At 31.3% G+C, this 16,706-nt stretch overlaps 1 protein-coding gene across 1 annotated transcript in view; it reads left to right on the forward strand.

Annotated features, from left to right (window-relative positions):
* Positions 1 to 16,706, forward strand: part of LOC140450341 (uncharacterized) — a 66,378-nt gene that overhangs the window by 18,693 nt on the left and 30,979 nt on the right. Inside the window, exon 3 of the mRNA XM_072543930.1 lies at positions 11,850 to 12,059. Within this exon, the coding sequence (XP_072400031.1) occupies positions 11,850 to 12,059 (210 nt within the window). The remainder of the gene's footprint in view (positions 1 to 11,849; positions 12,060 to 16,706) is intronic.

Raw genomic sequence — 16,706 nt, forward strand, 5'->3', positions numbered from 1 at the left:
AGAAATAAATTATTATTATTCCATAGATACGAAGTATTAGGTGAATAAACTAGCGAAACTTATTTATTCTAAATAGGAAAATATTTATGAAGAGTATTGATTCTGATTTCTAACAGCAAATAATTATTAGTGATTATACATGAGAACTTTTCATAATTGTAAATAACATATACCAGGTGACTAAAAACTATATAGAAATACATAGATACTTTAATTATCTTACATGTGAGTAGGTAGGTACATTACACCTCCTTTTGTAAGAATGAAAATAATTGTAAAATGAATTTTCATTTAAATGGTATAAAACATTTGTATACATTATTATTTTATTTTAACACATTTAAATAGTTTCTTTTAGTCTCGATAGTCTTTCACTTCGTCTTATCGGTGTAGTCTCTGTGAAACTAGTCTCTTCACACTTTTTGGATTCACTATAATTATTGTCTTTATTATGTTTACAATCTATACTTAAATCTGTCTCATGTACATGTTTTCGTTTACTTTGACATATATTTAGTGTTAAACAATTTGTAATTTGTTGACAACTATGTGACGGATTTCTACGAAATCGTCGGTAAAAATATTTAATTATCCTGTATAAAATATAAAGTAACATACATTTTATCAAAAATAAGATTGCATAAGTGAAATAAGAACTATTTTTTATTGTGTCTGAAAAATTAATATTTGTTTCTGAGGTCATTTTCTCTAAATTATCTAGTTTATGGCTTGCTAAATTTAATGCATCTCGATCGAGATTATTTAATTGTAAGGGAACAAGGTGTAATTTGGATTCATTATTTATCTTAATATCATCACAACAGACTTCTGGAAGGGATAAATCTGGAATGATAGACTGAAAATTACTTTCTTTTGGATTTGAGACAGATATCAAAATAGTTGATCCGGTGTAAGTTTTGCAATTATTCGAAGTAGAAAAAATACCTGTGTTTGAAAGAACAATAGATATTGGCGTACTAGTCTGACAGCTTAAAGTTAAATCTGTTGGTTTGGGTAAAACATATATCCAAGAATTTGGTTTGTTTAATTTATGCCAAATTTCATATTCTGTTTGAATTATACGAGTATCGCAACTAGATGGTATGTTTGTTATTGAAGTTAACAATTCAGTTTCACAAATTGGATTAGTGTGTGTAAATCGGAAAGTATCAGGATTTTTGCAAATAAGTTTTTCTTCATCTAATGAATAACAGTCTTCTAATGTATCAATAGTAACATAAATGTTTCTATTTTCTGAAAGAACAAGATATTTGACAGATGGAAGAATAAAGGTAAGTCTCTTTAATGTTGGATGAATTATAGGAAGAGATATTAGTTTAAAAAGAGAATAAGGAGTATTACTAACCAAAGGTATACTAACCGTAATTAAAATCTTGTTATCAAAATATATATATTTAAGTAAAATGATATCGAAATATTTATGAGCATAATCGATAGTCAATGGAAATGGATAAGTCGATGTACTAGGTAAATGCGTTACCGTTTTAGATAATTCTTGAATTAGTTGCTCAGGTGTTATAACAGAAGGATGAAGGTTATTATTTCTTGCAAATAGAATAACGTTTATTAAAGTAGAATATTCTTGTTGTAATTCTGTTATAAAGAAAGTTAGTAAGGTAAAATGTTCTTCAATTTTTTGTTTTAAATCTAAATTAAAATATTTATTATTCATTTTATCTGTGTAATTGGTAATTGATTCAAAATTTTTATCAAAAATCACTTTGTTTCGGTCTAGATTTGTAATAGAGTTATTAAAATTTGCAATCGTGGCTTTTACTACATGAATTTGTTGTTTTAGTAAATCAAGAAGATGATTTTCGTTACTTTCAGCTTTGTTAATAGCATTATTGAAATTTTCAGCATCATCACTGTCTAAGGTACCGAATAAGGTCCTGAAAACAGATCCAATTGCATTAAATAGAGCGCGTTTTGGTCTAAAATGTTCATGCAGAATTATGTTTTTTAAAGTTTGTTCATCTTGAAAGAGTCTAGGTATGATTTGTCCTAAGAGTTTTAGTGAAGTATCGCATAATCGTAATTCAATAAGAACTGGTTTGTTTTGACACAGTCTTAATGTTTTTTGATAGGTGAGATCTACAAAATTTAATTTGTCTGTAAAAGGTTGTAAAGGAATATGACTTAATATGTTCCAATGAGTTTCAATAAATTGAACATTTTTTATGTGTTCGTAATAGATTCCAGGTGATTTGTTGATAGGAGTATTGGTATATTTCTTGTGAATTTGTTCACTATTTGTCAGCCATATTATTGCATACCTGAAACAAAAGCATGTTTCAATCTATTCATGTGAACTTTTATTGGTTTTTTATTTACTAAAATTGTGCAATTGACAGGAGAATTTATCTCTAGAATTTTATAAGGTCCATTATAATTTTGTGTAAGTTTTTTGGTTTGACCCTTCTTTGTTTGCTCATTTTGGAGATATACTAATTGTCCTTCTAAGAAAACGGTGTCATTAATCTTTTGGTCATAATATTTTTTACTGACTACTTTAGATTCTAATAGATTCGTTTTTGCTAACTCATGAGATTTTCTAAGCTTAAGTGTTAAATTATCTAAATAATCTTCATATGTATATTTGAGTTCTACTGGTCGTATTATACTGCTAGGTAGATTAGGTGTATATCCAAATATTAGTTCATATGGTGTGAATTTGGTTGAAGTATGATTAGTTGTATTATATGAAAACATAGCAAAATCTAGCCATTCGTCCCAATCGGATTGATCAGCTTTAATATAATGTTTAAGGTAGTCTGCTAAAGTAGCGTGACTCCTTTCTAATGCAGCATTTGATTCTGGATGATAAGCAGTACAATTTATATGTCTGATTTTAAAAAGCTTGGCGATTTGAGAAAATAATTTGGAAGTAAAATCTCGGCCTTGATCAGTAACTATTATATCGGGTTTTCCAAACTTGCAAATAAATCCACGAACCAGATTTTCAGCGATAGTCTTGGTTTCATGATTCGGAATTGCATAAGCTTGAGAAAATTTTGTTAAGTCATCTTGTAATGTTAATATGAACTTATTACCTGACTCGGTTAAAGGTAAAGGACCTACTATATCTAAAAATATTTTTTCTAATGGATTTGAGCTTGTTGTTGTTATCTCCATGGGCTTTACGAATTTTTTTCTAACGAGTTTATTTTTCTGACAAGATTCACAGGTTTTTATAAAGTTTTTAATATCATTTTTCATATTATTCCATTTGAAATGTTTTTTTATACGATTGTATGTCCGATGAAAACCAGAGTGTCCAGCCGTAGGACTAGTGTGATTCTCTTGTAATATTGTAGTTATTTCCTCAGGTTCAGGATTTGTTAGTATATCATGATAAATGATAATAGATATATCAGTTTTTCTAAAAATAAATCTAATCATAGATCTAATTTTTCCCCAACTTAATTTATCGTAGCTAAAAGTTATTCTGGGTAGGCAAATTTTTAATATTTTATCGTTTAATAACCAGTCTCTTAATTTTATTAGGGAATTAAATATATCTTCATAAGAGGTATTGTCCCAATAATTATTTTTTATAAATATGTAATAAAAGTTTTTATTTTGATCAGAAATATATATAATGTCATTTAGTCTTGGATTTTTGGCTTTCAATTTTTCTATATGACTGAATTGTTTATTTATTTGTTTCTGAACGATCTCATTAAAATTTAAATCTACGGAAACAAACAATGCTAAATTTTGTGAAAATGATGTAATCTTTTCATTTGTTTCTTTTATATTATCATTTGTTATTAATATAGTTTCGGATTTAGATAAGAACTGTGAATAAGTGTCATTATTTTCTTTACTCATTTTGTTTATTTGTAAGGTGATTGTTGCCGGGTTTTTGTTTTCTTCGCAAATATTTGTTTCAGATATGGTTAAAGGAGGACGACTTAAACAATCAGCATTTTGATTTAATTTACCTGGTTTATAAATAATTTCATAGCTATATTCTTCTAATGCTAATCTCCACCTAACGAGTCTTGATCCGGGATCTTTTACATTAAATAGCCATGTGAGTGGTTTATGATCCGTATAAATGAAAAATTTATTTCCGTACAAATATGGTCTAAAGTGTTTAACACTCCATACAATTGCAAGTAATTCTTTTTCTGTTGTGCTATAGTTTGATTCCGCTTTGTTCAAGGTACGACTAGCATAAGCAATAGGTAAATCATCTGGTACTTTACCTTGAGAAAGTATGGACCCTATTGCATAATTACTAGCATCCGTTGTTAAGACAAAGGGTTTGGTAAAATCTGGATACTGAAGTATTGGTTCTGAACAAAGTATTGATTTCAGGTTCTCAAATGACTGTTGTTGAATGCTTGTCCAATTAAATTCAACATTTTTCCTCAGCAGTTTTGTTAAAGGTTGTGTTAAAGCACTGAAATTTTTTATAAAGCGTCTATAATAACCAGTGAGACCCAAAAAGCTCTTAATATCTTTTTGTGTTCTGGGTATAGGAAAATCTGTAACAGCACATACCTTTTTTTCGTCCGGTTTGACACCAAATTCAGTTATTAAATGTCCTAAATACATTACTTCGCGACGAAAAAATTCGCACTTATCTGGTTGTATTTTTAAGTTGAATGTAGACAATTTTTCGAATACTTCTTTTAATCTTTTATTATGATTTTCTAATGTATCGGCATGAATGACTATATCGTCGAGATAGACAAAACATCTGTAATTTTGTATTCCTGAGAGGACAGTATTCATTAGCCTTTGAAAAATACTGGGAGCATTTTTTAATCCAAATGGCATTCGTGAATATTGATAATGTCCAGACGGAGTTGAGAAAGCAGTCTTTGGAGAATCCTCAGGATCCATTTTGATCTGGTGAAATCCTGATGTTAAATCTATTGTTGAAAAATATTTTGAATGACCCAATTGGTCTAATATATCGACTATATTCGGAAGTGGAAATGAATCTCCTATAGTAATATCATTTAGTCGTCGATAGTCTATAACAATTCGCCATTTCTTCTTTGCTGAAGCATCGGCCTTTTTTGGCACAACCCAAAGGGGCGAATTCCATGGCGAAGTTGATTCTTCGATAATACCTTGATCTAGCATACCTTTTATTTGAGTTTCGACTTCATGTTTGTGTACTTCAGGATACCTGTATGATTTAGTGCTAATAGGTACATTAGAATTTAAAGGAATTTTGCAAGTTATGGCATTTGTACTGGTAAGTTGATCTCCTTCCAGATAAAAGATATGATTGTACTCCTTGCAAATAGAAATTAAAGATGATTTTTCTTCACTATTTAAATGATCTGTTCTCAAGGCATTTTTTAATTTAGCAATTCTGTTAGAATTCGTATTATCTTTATAAGAAGACATTTTTCGTATATTTGCATTGTTTTGTAAATTTGGAATTTTTTCTATTGCTACTTGAATATCGTTTAATTCAACATCCGTTTCAGTAGTGTTTACGATTGAGGTTAAAAAGAAATCATTTTTTACTTTAACAACACTAGGACATAAAAATACACCTTTAAAGATTTCGCGTTCGGGACATAATCCTTCACTTAATTCATTATTTATTACTTTAATTTGAACAATTGTTTCAGTTCTTGCGGATAGAATAGTTTTATTACTTCTTGAGTTAGAATTAGAGTTTTGATTTAGTATAAGATCGTCTGAACAGGATTTTTCTTCTGAACAGGATTTTGATTTATGATTTCGTGAAGAGTTACAAGTTTTATTTGTGCATATCTCAGTGGATTTTACACATTTTGGACTTGAATTTTCTTTGGATTTAGAGTTAGATTTAGATTGAATTGGATTGGATAGTAGTTCTTCACTACTTAAGGTTATTTGGATATCATTGGTTTCTAAATAAGAATGATCCTCTATGGATTTAGCATCATAAGGAAATATTTCATCGATATTAGAACTTGTCTCGATATTTTGATCTCTCAGAAATTCGTCATTGTCATTGTTTAATGGAGATTTTATATATTCGATTGAAATAGAACAATTTTTAAAGTTTAATTTATTTTCTTTATAATCAATTTGGCATTTATTTATTTCAAAAAAATCGCTACCTAATATACCGTCGAAATGAAGAGGAAAATCGTCTTCTACGACATAGAAAACATGAGTTTGGACAAAATCTTTTATCTTGAAATTTACGTTACAACTACATATAGTTTTATTTGGATTTAAGACATTTTTATCAATGCCTCGTAGAGTAATAGACTTAGAATAAATTTTTGGAATGTTTAGTATTTTTGAATATTTAATTAAAGAAATATCTGCGCCTGTATCGATTAGAAACTTGCAAGAGGATGGATTAGAATTATTTACTAAGGGTAAATCTACATAGGAAGTGACTGAGAAGTTGATGGTTGTGATACGGCCTGAACTGAACGAACTCCTCGAGAATCGACCGTTGGTTGTCGAGGATTCTGGAAGTTTAAAGAATTTGTTGGATTTTTGTTTTTATTGTTAAATTCGCGTTTTCTACATTCTTCTATAACGTGACCTGGTTTTTTGCAGTATCTGCAAAAACGTTGGGAAGTGTTGGTATTTTCTTTTCTTAAGTTTGGAGGAAAATCAGAATTGGAATTTGAATTTGAAGGTTTATAATTTTGATTTTGAGAATTTGACCTTTGAAGATTTGAATTAGGATATTTTGGGTTTTGAAAACTAGAATTTTGAAGATGTCTAACATTTCTATCTGAATTGTTTTTATATCGACAGTTATTTGAGGAATGGTTATTTCGTTTGCAAATATTACAGAATGGTCTGAAAATTTCTTGTCTTGATAACTGTTCTTGTTCTTCGGCAATTGCTATAGCAACAGCTCTTTCTAAGGAATCTGGATTTCGGGCTTTGATTAAAATAGAGAGGTCTTTGTTTAATCCTCTAATAAAGACATTTAGTGCTTGAGTTTTTAAGAGTTTAGTACATGCATTTCTTGCATCTGGAGATAAGTCTGGATCAAGTGTATTTATTAATTTTATATAGCAATTTTCAACTTTATTTGCAAATGACATTACATTTTCACTGGGCATCTGACGTAAGGAATGTAATTCCAATTGCCACTGACCTTCAGTTCGGCGTTCAGAATAAGCATCTAATAAGAAGTCTTTTAAATCTTTCCATTCGTCAAATGTTCTGTTTCTAGTTATGGCCCTAGCTTTATCGGTTAATTTAGTTTCTATAATGGCTAATAAGATGGGTTTGGATTGCGGATTTACTAAATTGTATGCTTTATCACAATTGTCTATGAATTCGTATAATTTTGATTTTGTACCATCAAATCGAATGAGAAGTTTTTCAGCTATTTCAATTGATACTGACATTTTATTTGAATTAGAAGTAGAAGAATTTGAAAGAGAATTTGAGTCGGGAGAAGGTATTTGTTCGTCAAATAAGTTACTTATATCAGGATATAAAGTAGACATACGTTTACAAGATTTTTAAAATATGAGACAGAATTTAAGATAGAATGTACTTACAAGTAGAATATTGTTGTTGGTCGCATAGTCTATTATTCCACGGGTTCACCTCTACTTCCGATGGAACTACAATTGGGTTATGACTGGAACTGGATTTCGAACTGGATGTACTGGACCCCAATGTAATTAGTTGTAGTGGCGATTTTTCCACACTGACAGTTTTTTTTTTGAATGATTCCTCGAAGGAAACAAGTCAATTCAAAAATTCCTCAGCTCTCCTTCTATCAGCAATCAGAGGAACTCTGCTACTAATATCCCACGTTCTGACACCAAATTTTGTTATGGAATACTATGCGTTTATTTCTTCTCCGGACTAACTCTTTGTTTTGGAATTAAACAGAATATATTGACATGTATAAATTTATTATATTAGAGGATGAAAATTACACTCTGCTTGTTATTTCTTAAAACTATGAATATATAAGTTCTGTTATCTACAATTATTTAACGATGTTTCTGGATGGATTTGAGTACAAGAGATTGGACTCAAATATTAATATTAAAATAGCAAATACGGATAGCTTATCGAACAAAGAAATAAGAGAAATAAATTATTATTATTCCATAGATACGAAGTATTAGGTGAATAAACTAGCGAAACTTATTTATTCTAAATAGGAAAATATTTATGAAGAGTATTGATTCTGATTTCTAACAGCAAATAATTATTAGTGATTATACATGAGAACTTTTCATAATTGTAAATAACATATACCAGGTGACTAAAAACTATATAGAAATACATAGATACTTTAATTATCTTACATGTGAGTAGGTAGGTACATTACACGAAGTACGAATTAGTATAAAACATCTTAGCTTAAGAATTAGTAAGTACCTATCATAAATTTAATAATAATATACAGTGTGTTCCAACACACTGTATATTTGAGAATTTTACCCCCCGAGAAACTCAGAAAGCAAGAGTCTTTTCAAAATAAAAAAAAAACACGCCAATTTGTATCGGGAGGAGGACGAATTTTCATGCAAAAGTCATGCCCTCAAATAGTAACCCCCTACTGCCACGCATCAACCCCCGTGATTTCCTAAAATGTCAACCTATACATTTAGTTTATGAGGAGTTTGTGTATGTGTCTCCATAAATAAATGAGGATTGCTGTTACTCCAATAATGACAACTATGTCTATTAATTTCACCATTTAACATAAAAGTACACGCATCGGAAAAACACATACAATCGATGTTGGTTATTATTTATAATTTACTAAATTCTTCACAAATTTGACGTCGACGATCAGGATCATCTTCGTTTAATTGAAGAAGTAATCGTATTTTATAAGAGTGAAATTTATAGGATTTTATAATTCGATAAACACTAGATGATCATAGACCAGATGGACGAGATAGTTGTCTGATAGACTGTCGATTATCCATTTGTCAATGACCCAATACCGCCACTTCAATTGCTTCATTTCGACGGTCTACTTGATACTTTGAGTTGTTAACGTCACCTATAACTTCAAACTTACCAGTTTAATGTATTGGTGACTTACTTTTTTTCTGGATGGTACGCATTAAAGATCCTTGCCGCAGCCTTAGCACACTGATTATTTTTATAGTATAGCTTAACTAAGACTAACAAGAATATCCCATTTTTGAATCCACCATTGCACTGCATAAATTTAGAATTTAGTTGAATATTCTTTCTTTTTACTTGAATACGATAAAAATTGTGACTTCTATGAAGTACATGTTTGCCATAAATTTTTGAAAATATTTAATAATTTAAAATAACTTGCAGCAATTAGTTTAAATCGAAATATGTGGAGGATGGTTGTTTATAGGGACTTCGATCACGTATAGTTTTTCTACAATAAGAAGTGTAGAATTAAGTGTACTCACGTACATTCAAATTTATGGTTCTACAAAAACATTATTGCTGTAGATCCTAGAACGTGTATATCTGTGGAATTATCCTTCCCTTATAGGTCAGCCGCGCGATTGTCTTGGATCTACTAGGTCTGGCAGCAGATTATTCACATAACACTCCTTTACTTTTGGAATTATTTTTGTTGTCCAAAATTGTTAATCCCTCGGGATTTCTTCAATTATATTTCCCTGTAACGTCCAAACTACAAAATAACATTTCTCTCTTTTTACGATATGCAACTGATCCTGTTGATAGTAATGAAGATAAGACATTTTTTTTTCTACAGCTGCATCAGGAGTCGTAGATTTAATGAAAGGGGGACATTTAATTTCAATTAAAGCATCTTCACCACTAACCCGTATGGACTCGCACCAAGAAAGCAATGTTCTTCGTCAATAAATAATCCACATTTAATTATTTTACAATTCATCTTGGTCTCAAATGCTTTTATTGCAAAAGACTCATGTATTTGTCCATATTCAGTATTTTCGTTACCTTTAAATTTAGAATATAACAAACTCTAGACTATTCTTGACCTAGAAATGGTAGATTTTAATTTACAAATTTTGCCAAAATGTGATGTGGTGATTCTTTTCTGTCTTTCTTCAAGCCATTGAACTGAAAAACACTGACTCGGGTTGTTTTCTCTATATCTATTATTTGTTCTTTGGTTTTTTTTTACTTACTTAGAAACATTTTTTCTTTCGCCTCGTATTCATCAGACTCCATATCGGGTTTGAGACCGAATTGTAGCTCCATAGTTTTTGTCAGCGGACGCAACCGTTTCGGCTTTTTTTTATTACATTTATAAAATTTGACGACGAGCTTTTCTAGCACTATTTAGTTTAACTGAATGTTTTCTTCGTTAATTCATTTTTTGGATATGTTTATTTGTAAAAATATTTCGCCGTTCGCTCAAGGGAGTTTCCGTAATTATAGAGTAATAGTCCGGCGCAGCATTCTACGAAATTGCAGCAGTTTCACAGCTCGTCTGATATGATCCTCTGTGAAAAATTTACCCATTTCCTTGATGGAATGGCTTCCAATGATGCAAGCCTAGAAGTGCTTTATTTCACATCAACGCCTTGATGAATGTGTCAGATTATTTGATCAATATAATTAAGAACTACCTCAATCAGAGGTATGACCAAGTGGCAAAATCTAAAGATCTAAAAATATCAGCAGGTGTACCTCAACAATACGTACGCTTTCGAACGTTTTATATAATGAAATACTAGAAACCAATTATGGAGCAGAGACCAAAGCTATTGGATACGCAGACAATCTAGCTCTACTTAATGTAACAACAATTTGGAGTTAAAAAGGCTAGTCGACAGAAGCCGCAGAAAAGTCAACAGATGGACAAAAAAAAAGAGCTGAAGTGCCCTCGAGCTCGTCCAAATCTGACTTTTGTAATAGGTGGTTTGGGATGACCTCAGCGGAGCTGTTTCGCAGAGCAGTCAACAAAACCATGATATCCTTGATGATCGCCAACATCCGGACCGGATAAGGCACTGAAGAAGAAGTACAAAGATAGAGCCTATGTACTAAGCTAAATATCTTGGCATCCAATTAGACACATGTCTAAGATTTACAAAGCACCTAGTAAAAGTAGTCTATAGAGCAGAACAGAAAACCGTGGCATTAAAAAAAATTATGCCAAACATCGGCGTTCCAAGTGTCATCAAAAAGAGAATGTGCGTTCAGTTTGTACATTTAGCCCTCTTATACGGCGCACCATATGGTGCAAAGCCTTGAGAATGGCTAAATATAAAGAACTGCTTACACAGGCTTTATACTTTTTGCAAGTTTATAGCTTAATTTTGTTTAAGTCTCTTATAAACAAATTAGTTTGCAACTTTTTAGTGAAATTTTTAATGTTAATAGTCTAAACTTTTTTATTAATAAAGAGAAAGTAATTTTGGAAAGTTTATTTTAAAGCTAAAACAATTACCTTTAAAATGAGGGTGTTGTGAAAGTCAATTACATGTATGAAAGCTGAGTTATATTTGGAAAAGCCCTATCGAATGCCTATTTTGCAATTGTTCTTAACGAAATTTGTTATAACTCCGGTTCTAATAATCAAATCAAAGTTAACCAAACGCCATTTTGTTAATTTTTTTCTAAAAGGATCAGTTTTCATTGTGATAAAATTAAATATCTCTAATAGTTTAGGAGATACAATCATTTAAACAATTAAATTGTTAGTAACAAATTATTTGACGGGTTTATAGTCTGGTACCCTCGAAAAATCGATTCTAGGCACCAAAAAAAAATAATTAAATAAAAAAAGGCCAAGGTACCGAGGAAACATAAAAGTACATACCTACTCAACCTTCCCTGGCTCCTAGACTAAGTTCATCTCAGTTCATGACTATCTCAGTTTATCGTAGTAAAATAATTCCCATTCCTATATAATAATAAATAATATTTTTCAGAGACTATTCCCACGGCGAAAACCTTAAAAGACGAATTTTATATAACATCTCCCAATGGAGAACCATGCGGGAAGATTAGCGTCTACATCAGAATGTCCTGTTTCGGCAAGCTTATAGTGACTCAATTCCAAATGAATCTAAACGACAAGTCTGTGTTGTTTAAGGACAAAGAAGGAAAATCTTTATACAGATACAAGAAGGCTGGTAAAGGTAAGATAAATAGGTTAAGACTTAAGTCAAAAGCTTTCTTTTTACTTCTGCTCCACTTCGTCTCTGGTTAAGGTGATCTTAAAACTAAAAGTTTATCAATCAGTGCGAAGTTATCTTTTTTTATAATAATCTTATTGTTTAACCCTACGGTGTACACGCAGCGGTACATCCCCATATTTTCTAGTTCGTCAAAATAACTGTCAAACTTAATGTAAATTTTGGGTTTCTCCCGGAAAAATATTAATTTTTGGCGGTTCTCTGGAGATACTGTAATTGTGCTAACTAATTTATTAATCTTCTCGAGATTTGATAAATTTTGTTTGATTATTGGTAAATAAATAAATTTTCATTTGCCCAGTCAATGTGAAAAAAAAGTGAGCCCTAAGTGAAGCGAACATGTTTCCAACATGGAACGGACCAGGGTCAAGTGATTTTCAGTATGCTAAAGTGCAATTTCCAACTGTAATGCCTACAAGAAGGAGCCTACAAACCTAATACATCCGTATTGCCAAATAAGTCAAATAAATACTGAAGCTCCACCATCGTACTAGTGCACTAAATGATATCTTTTGATAATTATCAACAACAATATCAGGTACAGCCAACACTTGCCCAACAAACCAACTTTTCTCATTCTACATCAAACTTTCAAGCTAACTTAATCTTAAAAAACAATCCAGAAACACAAAATGAAGATGATTCGATGTTAGATGAAGAACATGAAGACTCTCAAAATAATAAACACCCATGGCAAACAATAAAAAAAAGAAAAAGGCTTAAACGTCAAAATTGAAAAGAAAAAGAACCTCCAATTACACTTGAAAATAGGTTTCACTCACTTCCACAGGAAAACTCCGTAAATGATAAGAATAAAAGTCCGCCAATCTCAAAACCCCTCCATTTTTCATATTTGACGTGAATGACTATAGCAAAATGATACATAATTTAGCTTAAACAGTAGAAGTAGAGTTACTTTACTAAAGCCTTAACAAACAGCACAATAAAAATTTTCCCAAAGGCATCTTAATGCTATACGATCTAATAACGAACTAATAGTAATCACGTACGAGAGGAAAACATCGTCCACCATACAATATATCAATCTAAGGAAGAGAGAGCATACAGACCAGTTATTCGAGACCTAATTCACTCCTTTCCAATAGATGAAATAAAAGCGGAAATCCAGAAAAAGGGTCATAAGGCAAGGAACATTACAAATGTCAGACACAAATTGAGCCGTGAACTATTACCATTATTTTTTGTGGACCTTAAGAGGCTACATCAGCGCGTCATCAAGACGGAAAACGCGTTCCAAGATTACAGCTTTAATTTTGAATATTTTGTCGAGATATTTGGCACACATATACGTGATATAGTAAAGAATGGCGGTACGGAGCCCAATTTGAGAAATATGTTAGTTTGTGGAAATTACTCTATAACTAAATAAAATATTACAAAAACGAGTCCGTACCGCCATTAAGAAAAAAAAAAATACACTTTCTTCAAATAAACTTTTTTATCCCATACCTAGATTTTGTGTCACATTGGAATTACTAAAATCACCTAAAATCAATGATCTATAACAAGAAATCGAACTTAACTGAGTGAGTTGGCAACATAGAGAATTAGTCAGCGCTATCACATTTGCACACCTGCGTCTGTTTTCTGTGTAACCAGAGAACAACCCAACACATGTGTCTCTGTTATTCTAGGGTGTAACTGATAGCACGATTCTGCTGTTATCTATTCAGCCAGATATTGGAATATTATTTTGGATGTGGATTATGGATATTATTTTCTAAGATATTGAAATTCGTTATTGTTGATTCATAGTGAAGTAGTGTTTGTTTAAAATGAATTTATTATATTTGTGTAATAGCACTAGGTTGTTGGACTATTTGAAAACATAGATTATTGTGAGATTTATTTACTTTAAGTAAAAATATTTCGAATTCTAATGCGGGTATACAGGGTGTTTCAAAAAGATATTTCATAAATTAAATCACGCATTCCGGGGACAAAAATAAATTGATTGAATCCAACTTACCTTAGTACAAAAGTGTACACAAAAAAGTTACAGCCCTTTGAAGTTACAAAATAAAAATTGTTTTTTTGCATTATCTCCTAAACTACTTGACATTTTGTAATAAAAATGGACACGTTACTTTCTTGTTCTGAAAGCATTTTTCATAAAAAAGAAACAAGAAAATCTAAGCGCACAGAAACATTTTAAGGGGGGGGGGGTGCAGCCCTAAATCCCTCAAAACTTTTGAGTACGTTCAAATCAAATGAAGTTTGTGGCATCATTAGTTTAACACATTATTTTTAAAATTTTTTGCCTCATCACTTTTTTCAAAAAACAGTTTTTATTGAGTTACGGCCCTTTTCATTAACCTTTAAAAAATTACGTGCAACTAAATAAATGGCTTAAATGAATTAACAAGTACAAAAAATGTTTATAACCTCTATAAATATGATATTACAATAAATGTTCAAAATGACCCCCATTTTCTTCAATACACATTTGGTATCGTTTAAATAAGGAAAACCGAATGCGCTGAAAAACCATATTTTTCTGACGAAATTGATTTGCAGCTTCAATTATTCTAACCCTCAATTGTTGTTCGTCCTCTATTGTTACAGAATACACTTTCTCTTTAATAAACCTCTAAAAGCAAAAGTCCATGGAATTAAGATCTGGACTTCTGGGTGGCCAAGAACTAGGTGCGTCACGACCTCTTCCAATCCACCGACCAGGATACTGCCTGCAAAGGTATTCCCGGATTTCATTACTGTAACGCGGTGGAGCGCTATCTTGTAGAAACCACATATTTTGCCTTACTGCAATATTCACTTCTTCCAAATACTCTTGTAAATCTTTTGCCAAGAACTGCAAATAATTATCACCATTTAAATTGTTGGGAAGAAATATTGGGCCTATTAGATTGTTATCCACAATTCCTGCCCAAACATTAACTTTGAAAGTCCTTTGGTGATGAGTCGTTTTTTTGGCGTGAGGATTTTCGTCGGCCCAAATGTGCTCGTTATCATGGTTTGTTATTCCATTTCTACTGAAGGTAGCCTCGTCGGTAAACAAAATATTTCTAATAAAATTAACATTTCGAGTGTTTTCCATTAACAACTAATCGCAAAATCCAATCCTTTTAGGATAATCTTCAACAAATAACTCTCGAACCGTTGTTAAGTGATAGGGTTTAAGCAGCTGATCCTTCAAACGCCTCCGAACCCTTATGTGAGGAACATTTAGTTAAGCAGCTATTACCCTTGTACTTGTTCCAGGGACTTCTTCAATGATTTCTAAAATGTCTTCATCAGTTGCATCCATTATTGGACGACCACTATTGCCAGCAACTTGCGGTTGGAATGTACCCGTTTCCCGTAAACGACGATCAATGGTCAAAAATAATCGTCTATAGTGTGCATTTCGATTTTAGGTATTTTACTGCATAACGCCTTGCGGCTGCACTATTTCCTTGACATTCACTTACGATATTCCCGATAGTTTATTGAAATCATAATTTAATCTGATCCAGCTTACCCAAAGTTAAAAACATATCTGCCATTTCCTGAAATGTGTAGGCCATTGTAATATCAATATTTTTAATATTATTCCTATTCACACAATAAATGATAGCTTTAAATTATTGACTATTATTGATGGAACTGTTTGTAATTATTGTATCCGTAGAAACTAATTGTAATTTTATGGCCAACTAGGAAAAAACTAGTTTTTCGAAAAAATGATAAGAGGCAAATAAGTTTTAAAAATAATGTGTTTTTTTGAACGTATGATGCCACAAAATTCATATGATTTGAAAGTACTCAAAAGTTTGGGGAGATTTATGGCTGCACACCCCCCTTAAAATTTTTCTGTGCGATTAGATTTTGTTGTTTCTTTGGTATGAAAAATGCTTTCAGAACAAGAAAGTAACGTGTCCATTTTTATTACAAAATGTCAAGTATTTTAGGAGAAAATGTAAAAAACAATTTTTATTTTGTAATTTCAAAGGGCTGTAACTTTTTTGTGTACACATTTGTACTAAGGTAAGTTGGATTCAATCAATTTATTCACGCGAACAACAAAGAAATATTTGAACTACAGCATATATAATGCTGTAAAAACGTTGTAAAACCTGCGAGAATTAAAAGAAATGCCACGATGTTAAGAATGTAGTCACACTAAAACGTACTGTGCAAAACCATATAATTGCGTAAAATGCGATAAATCACACAACACAAAGGACTGCAAGAAACCAAAAAAACACGCCATCAACTGGCACTTACTGCAACGTAGACCATCCTTCTAATTACAGAGAATGTTTTGTTTATCGTGAACTACTAAATATCAGATTCAATGACAAATCAAAACAAATCACCACTCAAAATCTTGTCAACAGTCCCAATGTAAATATGCCTACCCAACATCATGCTCATAATTTCAACAGAATCGGTTATAGCGTTGATTGAATAATTAATTTGGGTTATTCAATTAACGGTTATAGAGATGCTGTCATTGGAAACATAAATGCAGATAACAAAAATAACAATAATGAATTAGTAGATAAATTATCAAATTTCCCAAATGAATTCAAAAATATGTTATCTCAACTCTTAAATCAAAATAAC

Source organism: Diabrotica undecimpunctata, chromosome 9 (assembly GCF_040954645.1).
Source record: "Diabrotica undecimpunctata isolate CICGRU chromosome 9, icDiaUnde3, whole genome shotgun sequence".
In the NCBI taxonomy this organism is placed as follows: domain Eukaryota; kingdom Metazoa; phylum Arthropoda; class Insecta; order Coleoptera; family Chrysomelidae; genus Diabrotica; species Diabrotica undecimpunctata.